This window comes from Crinia signifera, chromosome 3 (assembly GCF_055691185.1).
Source record: "Crinia signifera chromosome 3, ASM5569118v1, whole genome shotgun sequence".
In the NCBI taxonomy this organism is placed as follows: Eukaryota; Metazoa; Chordata; class Amphibia; order Anura; family Myobatrachidae; genus Crinia; species Crinia signifera.
In genome coordinates this window covers 280,258,599-280,267,093 of record NC_139219.1, presented here as the reverse complement: position 1 = coordinate 280,267,093, position 8,495 = coordinate 280,258,599, and the positions used below count along the sequence as shown (strand labels likewise).

At 44.4% G+C, this 8,495-nt stretch overlaps 1 protein-coding gene across 1 annotated transcript in view; it reads left to right on the top strand.

Annotated features, from left to right (window-relative positions):
• Nucleotides 1-8,495, top strand: part of ARHGEF4 (Rho guanine nucleotide exchange factor 4) — a 174,738-nt gene that overhangs the window by 155,542 nt on the left and 10,701 nt on the right. The window contains exons 7-9 of the mRNA XM_083178276.1: nt 3,333-3,521; nt 4,401-4,580; nt 8,012-8,244. Of these exons, the coding sequence (XP_083034402.1) occupies nt 3,333-3,521; nt 4,401-4,580; nt 8,012-8,244 (602 nt within the window). The remainder of the gene's footprint in view (nt 1-3,332; nt 3,522-4,400; nt 4,581-8,011; nt 8,245-8,495) is intronic.

Sequence of the window (8,495 nt, the reverse complement as noted above, 5' to 3'; positions counted from 1 at the left end):
AAGCAAAAGTATATTTATATAAGGTGGTGTGTGTGTGTGTGTGTGTGTGTGTGTGTGTGTGTGTGTGTGTGTGTGTGTGTGTGTGTGTGTGTGTGTGTGTGTGTGTGTGTGTGTGTGTGTGTGTGTGTGTGTGTGTGTGTGTGTGTGTGTGTGTTTGTGGGGAAGGGGGGGCACCAATATTTATCTTAACTCCGGGCAATTGGAATGACTTTACGCCACTGAGTACTACCCTAGTAATTCTTTATTTGCCACTATTGGCACACCACGGCTAGCACCATTGGCACTTGCTTTAGCCCTTTATCTGGTACAGTTTCACCAAGTATAGCATCTTAAAATAACAGTATTAAAGTTCAATACTTTAGAATATAAGTACCATTCCATGAAATATATCTAGATATCCATGAGGACACTGAACTTTATAATCATTATAATGGGTGTTAATTATCAGCACCTTAATAGCACCATTTTCATGTTTTCTTCCTTATTGTATGTATTAATAATAAAATCAGAATATGTAGACTAATATATTTATGCATACTACATAATATTAGTTTCTGTTGCATTGCATAGATATCAGTATTTTTACGTTTAATATTTTTACGTTTAATTATATATATTTTTTATGTATTAGTTTTAATTTTATCTTATTTAAAATTTCCCCAAATTCCTTTCAGCCAAATATTATTTACTAATACGATAAAGACGTTTAATCACCGCTGGACACACTGTTTTGTGATGTCACAATGGGTCTCTTGTGATGTCACAATGGGTCTCTTGTGATGTCACAATGGGCCGCTTGTGATGTCACAATGGGTCGCTTGAGATGTCACAATGGGTCGCTTGAGATGTCACAATGGGTCGCTTGTGATGTCACAATGGGCCTCTTGTGATGTCACAATGGGTCGCTTGTGATGTCACAATGTTGTCTCTTGTGATTTCACAATGGGTCGCTTGGGATGTCACAATGGGTCTCTAGCGATGTTACAATGGGTCTCTAGTGATGTCACAATGGGTCTTTTGTGATGTCACGATGGGTCTCTTGTGATGTCACGATGGGTCGCTTTTGATGTCACGATGGGTCTCTTCTGATGTCACGATGGGCCGCTTGTGATGTCACAATGGGCCTCTTGTGATGTCACAATGGGCCTCTTGTGATGTCACAATGGGCCGCTTGTGATCTCACAATGTTGTCTCTTGTGATGTCACAATGTTGTCTCTTGTGATGTCACAATGTTTCTCTTGTGATGTCACAATGGGTCGCTTGTGATGTCACAATGGGTCGCTTGTGATGTCACAATGGGTCGCTTGTGATGTCACAATGGGCCTCTTGTGAAGTCACGATGGGTCTCTTGTGAAGTCACGATGGGTCTCTTGTGATGTCACAATGGGTCTCTGGTGATATCGCAATGGGTCGCTTGTGATGTCGCAATGGGATGCTTGTGATGTCACAATTTGTCTCTTGTGATGTCACAATGGGTCTCTTGTGATGTCACAATGGGTCTCTTGTGATGTCACAATGGGTCTCAATTAACTGATTTTAACTAGCAAGGGAGGAGAGGTGTCCCCTTGGGAGCAGGAGCCCAGCAGCAGATGACTCCATTGCCTCCCAGAGTTTTGCCTCTGGTAGTACTGCATGCAGAGGTGCAGCTGCAGCAAGTGGATGTCTCGATCCTATTAAGGTCAGACACAGGTTACCAGGGGAAGGGCTTATACTAGCATTTGTATATTATCACAGTCACAACTCTACCAACAGATGTAAATATGACGCAGCAGCCTCTATCTCTGATTCAGGTAAATTAAGTGAAAGATAATAAAAGTCAGGTCCACACTGATCTGCTAAGGGTAGCGTGTGCTGGCTTCTGCACACTTCTGCACACGTCATGCTGAGGTAACTTCCACACGAAGAGGTGATGAATAAATAGGAGAATTAGAGACTGTGAATGCCATATCTGTATTCAAGCAAGAATGTTATATATGCTCCTACAGGCTTATAAACATGCGTTATGTATAATCTCTGGAATGTGCTTCTAAGGTCACCATTAGTATTAGCCATGGATTATTTCACTTGCAGCATATTTCTGTGCTGTATTTGTAGTTATGTTTAAACAGCCAGATAAGAGCCAGTGTGTATATAATCTCTGCATAAAGGCATGTCCAGGGTTTTAGCAATGGAAAAAAAAACTGATGCATAGCACCATCTAGTGACCGGTTCCGTCTTTGACTTTATGGGTTGTATACATTGATAGTCAATAAATACTATTGTAAAGACTGAGTACTAATAATATTTGTTTGGTGTAACTGTAATTATCAGTAATATAGTACTGAAAAGCAGCAATGTAAAGGAGATAAAAGGGGTCCATTTAGTAAGGATCACTTATACAATCGGGATCTTACCACCCAGGATCGCAATATGCGATCCTAATGGCGGGATACATCAATGGGCACAGGCAAGGAAAGGGGATCCGAAAGAAGCCCGTCCCTGCAATGCCCTCTGCCAGGGCGTCTGTGTATGTGTGATCAGCGCGACATGGCCAAAGCTGCGGTAATTAGCCCATAGGCTTTAATAGTCTACCAACATCTCAGAATGGTAATAACTCCGGAACCCAATATCCGGAATCCTTAGTATTTTGTATATTGGTGGAACAGGCAGTATCGCATCCCCCTTAGAAACCTGTCAGGGATTTATTTATTTTTATTTATTTACAGTTTCTTATATAGCGCATATATATTCCGCATATTACAGCGAACATTTGAACATTCACATCAGTCCCTGCCCCAGTGGAGCTTACAATCTATATCTAGGGTCTTCAAACTGTGGCCCTCCAGATGTTGTGAAACTACAAATCCCAGCATGCCTTGCCACAGTTTTAACACTCCCTTATAGCAAAACTGTGGCAAGGCATGCTGGGATTTGTAGTTTCACAACATCTGGAGGGCCGCAGTTTGAAGACCCATGATCTATATTCCCTACCACATGTACACGCGCACACAGACATTCTAGGGTTAATTTTGTTGGAAGCCAATTAACCTACCAGTATGTTTGGATTGTGGGAGGAAACTGGAGTACCCCGAGGAAACCCATATAAGCACGTATAGAATATACAAACTCTGCACAGTTAGGGTCATGGTGGGGATTGATCCCATGACCTCAGTGCTGTGAGGCAGTAATGCTAACCGTACACTGTCTATGCTGCACCCGGCGATGCGGCTGCGGGCATGCATCATACATTCCGGAGGTACTTAATATTTGCAGCTAATCTTTTCGGGGAATTAGCAGCAAACATTCAATGGTAAAAGGGCCCTTATATCATCAATATCTTGTATTGCCACAGCTTCGTGTGAACCAGGATGAACCAATGGAAGAATACAGCTGTAGACCTTGCGACAGAGACCGGGATCCCAGGAAATTGTTTAGGTGCCACGGCTTTCAAAACAACAAGGACCAAATGAGGACCAATGTGATCAATGAAATCTTGAACACAGAAAAGGATTACATCAAGCACTTGAAGGATATATGTGAGGTATATGCAGCTGTTTTTTTTCTCAGTGAGACACAATAGCCTGGGTGGGTGTGGCCAGGATCCAAGAACCGGGTGGTTCTGCAAAGGCGGGCAGGTGGAGCGTAGGAGTGATACGGGCAGGTGGTGTGCGGGAGCGAGACGGGCTGTGTGGCCAGGAGGTGGTGAGCAGTGGGGATGGAGCGGTGCGGCCGGAAGTCGGTACGGCCGTGAATCATGGGTCCGGGAACGGTGGTGCAGCTTTTCGGCTGCACAGTGTGACGGGAGAAGCCAGGCAGCATCTGAGTAGGTGTTCAGATGCTGCCTGGCATTATGCTGCGCATGCAAATTCTAATACCGAAAAACCCGGGATTGCGCCGATCCTGATCCCGGGATTGGCCACCCTATACTGGACTAACTGATGTAGTAAGACACAATGGTAAGCATATGCAATTATAAACATATACCCTATATTACTACTGGACGAACTGACAAAATAAAGTTGGGTGTACACTATACGATATGCTTCTTGAGCGATATCGGTAGCGATGTACTTTGAATGCCCAGGCAAACGTTCTACTGCATACACACTAAATTATATCAGTAACTGTATCGTTCAGTAAGGTCACCTGGCCCCCAGAGCTTACAGTTGTTGACGATATGGTCAATATTAGCCTGTTCAGACAAAGGAGGACATTATTAACGTTAACTACTCGTTAACAATACAGTGCATACACACTAGACAATATGCTCGATACAGCATTATTAATATCGTTATCATACATATTGTTTACAATATATCGTATAGTGTGATTGCAACCTTAAGACACAATGGCAAACATATGCGATTATACACATATATTTTCATTTATTGTAATTGCAATTGTCTGATCTCACACAAAGGGCTACATCAAGCAGTGCCGTAAGCGAGCGGACATGTTCACCGAGGACCAGCTGTGGACGATTTTTGGGAACATTGAGGACATCTACAAATTTCAGAAGAAATTCTTGAAAACCCTCGAAAAGAGAATCCACAAAGACATGCCTCACCTGAGTGAGATCGGTTCCTGCTTTCTGCAATATGTGAGTTGTATTGCTAACTTGTATCTGTCACCGGTTCTCACAGCTCACGCTATGGTGTATGTCATGTCCCACCGCAAGCACATCTATACTATATGAGCATTGTTCATGTCTCATTTTTGCCGTATCACCTACCACTGCTGTGCCATCATTTGGCCAATCCCCGTGTCCCGGCCTTGCCACATCTCCTCCATTACGCCATTCCCTGCAGCGGGAGACATTATCTTACCGCTCCCACTGTGCATTATGGGTACAGGACAGCCATTAAGGACTATATCATAGACATTGCTTTGTGTGAGGTGTTTTGTAGACTGCAACTTTATTCTACATATATTGTGATTTTTGAATCAGGTATGAAAGTACATTTTTTTCTCTGAAGCTATTATTTGCATAAGTAATGTTAACCTGGCATGATCTAATGCGGATTAATGTTTTAATACAAAAACAAAATGAAAATGAAGTATTTGTGGTATAGTAGCTTTATTTAATTCATTACAAAACTGCGAGTAAATGCCTTGAGAAAAACATATGCTTGTTCATTAAAGTTAAGTTATGAAGGTTTCCACAGGTTCACTTGAATTGTGCTATTTGCATGAAAATCTAAAATGAAATGTAGACCATTATGTAATGCGCTATAGAGGGGAGGGAAACGGAGGTACCCAATGCAGCCAATCAGATGCTATGTTGTAGTTTAATTCCAGCACTAAAAACATGACGAAGAAAAAGAAACTGCTTTACTAGAGAGCAGTATGCTTTACTAGAGAGCTGTTGTATGAGGTGTCTCCAGTGGCGTAGCTACGTTTTGGGCGCCCCCCCCGCCGTTAGGGGGGGGCGCCCATACCCACCCCCCGCCGCCGCCCCGTCGAGCACCCCCCCCCCCGGCCGCCCCGTCGCCCCGCCGCCTATGCTAACTCCCTCCCCCTCCCCCGCAGTCTTACCTATCACGCTGGTCCCGGCGGCTCCGTCCGTTCATCTGCTGAGGACCACCACAAAATGGCCGCCCCCGTACAGCAGACAGTTTCAGAGAACTGTTTGCTATATGGGGGCGGCCATTTTGTTGTGGTCCTCATCAGAAGAACGGAGCCGCCGGGACCAGCAAGATACGTAAGTCTGCGGGGGATTGGGGGGGGGGGGGGTAACTATAGCACTGCAGCCCCCGGCGCCCCCACATGCACAGCGCCCCCCTGCGGTGGCGGGGGAAAAAACAGTTTATATTACAGATTGAATAAAAACATGACATACATTTACACATAACAATATCACACAATAAAAATAAGTTAAAAATAAGGTCTCACTCTTTGATTGGATGTAGATCCGTGAGGGCCACTGCCCTATTGAGTATCAGTCCAATTGGAAAGTGCACTTAACCAATGGTATATCTGCCGATTGGGAAGATGAATGGGGGGAAGATTATGGGAAAAAATTCACCGGTCCTCTCTATATTTACGGATAGATGTTAGTTGCCGCTGGAGGAATCAATGGAGAAATGTCCTTATTATATCCCTCAAAGTACCTCTGGTGGTTTTTTAGGGAAATTGGTATTCAATACCCAATTCGGGCACCTCCCATATGTGGAAAAGGTTGCAGTGGATGTTGTAAACACTGGAGGAGGGTGGGCAGGAGTTCTCCAACCTGGACTTGGTTTGGTAGGGGGGGAGGCAGGAACCTCTAACAGGTGGCTATGATGGCATTTGCTCACCTGGAGGTAAAAACTGCTGGTTACCCCTGGTCACTATTTTGGTGGAGATTGCCAGTCCCACTTGAGGTATTTTGGTGGAGGAACACTGGCTTTTTAAAAAGCCACAAGATAGTGGCGAAACGCGTCAGGTGCAGCCTCTCACTCTTGACAGATTGGACCTATAACATCATCCTGTCCATCCTCTGCCTACCTTTGGGAATTTCCACCCTGATTCTCCCTCCAAGACCTCTACAGGACACTGAACTCCAGGTGAGCCCCGCCATCCATAGCCACCTGTGTGAGACAGTGTTCCTCCACCAAAATACCTCAAGTGGGACTGGCAATCTCCACCAAAATAGTGACCTGGGGTAACCAGCAGTTTTTACCTCCAGGTGAGCAAATACCATCATAGCCACCTGTTAGAGGTTCCTGCCTCCCCCCCCCTACCAAACCAAGTCCAGGTTGGAGAACTCCTGCCCACCCTCCTCCAGTGTTTACAGCATCCACTGCGACCTTTTCCACATATGGGAGGTGCCCGAATTGGGTATTGAATACCAATTTCCCTAAAAAACCACCAGAGGTACTTTGAGGGATATAATACGGACATTTCTCCATTGATTCCTCCAGCGGCAACTAACATCTATCCGTGAATATAGAGATGACCGGTGAATTGTTCCCCATAATCTTCCCCCCATTCATCTTCTTAATCGGCAGATATACCATTGGTTAAGTGCACTTTCCAATTGGACTGATACTCAATAGGGCAGTGGCCCTCACAGATCTACATCCAATCAAAGAGTGAGATCTTCTTTTTAACTTATTTTTATTGTGTGATATTGTTATGTGTAAATGTATGTAATGTTTTTATTCAATCTGTAATATAAACTGTTTTTTCCACCTTAAAATTGGTCAATCTGTTCATTGTAACACCAGCGCTGTTTCTTTGAAACTAAAAACATGACCTCTCAATTAGGGGCGAACTGCGCTGCTGGGGAGGTACCATGGCAACAGTTGGGATGTTGGCAGTGACATCCTAAATAACAATGATTTTGCACTGACTCCTCCCCTAAATTGCACATTATGGTTTACAGCCCCATAGGAGTGAATATTAAAATACACAATTTAAGAGCTACCTCAAGTGCAACTTCCGGTGGCATTGCTCCTAAATAAATAATCCCCATATGAGATTCACCTACCTTACACATTTTAGGGTCCTGGGGGGAATCCGTGGTACCTGGGGAAAACATATAAATTCCAGGCAGAAACCATACTATTATTGGGATGCAGTTTAAATCCCGCCAGTCGGGATCCCAGCGTTCAAAATCCCGACGCCGGAATCCCGAACGCCAAAATCCCGACACTTTCTCCCCCCGTGGGTGTCCACGACACCCTCGGAGGGAGAATAAATGAGTGTGCCGTGCGTAGCGAGGCACCGGGCCCGCTGCGTGGCGAGCGCAGCGAGCCCACAAGGGGGGGGCGATCCACGTCCCCCTCTTGTCGGGATTTCGGCGTTCGGGATTTTGAACGCCGGGATCCCGACCGCCGGCTTTTCATGCCGAATCCCTATTATTTTCTCCACCAGTTTACATGAATGTACCCATTGTATATAATAAATACTAATATATAATGCCATCATTCACTAATAACATCACTATATTGTGAGTACAGGCTGAGGACTGCCACATACTGTATATAATGTATATCTGTTATTTTCTTGTGTTTGACTCATTTCCAAGTTTTCTTGCCTCTTCTGTAGCAAAAAGACTTCCAGATCTACTCAGAGTACTGCAACAATCATCCGAACGCCTGCATGGAACTTTCTAAACTCGGCAAGGTGAAAAAGTATGGCTACTTCTTTGAGACCTGCCGTCTGGTGCAGAAGATGATTGACATCTCCCTGGATGGTTTCCTACTGACACCAGTGCAGAAAATCTGCAAATACCCTCTACAACTAGCTGAGCTTTTGAAATACACCAATCCCCAGCACAGGTAGGATCAGAGAGGCAGAAAATAGCTCGAGTGAGCGCGTGAAGAATAAATACCAGTTATGCCAAAAATGTGCTTGTAGTTACTTTCTTGCATGAGATTGCTATGTGCATCTATATTTATATGCTAATTGCCGGCACACATGCGTAATGCAAACCTTGCGCACTCACAGTCTTTTGATAATCAAATGGATTGCGAATTCTGTAAATAGCGATTCATACTGAATCAGGTCCATGGTTCCAAACATAAGTCTG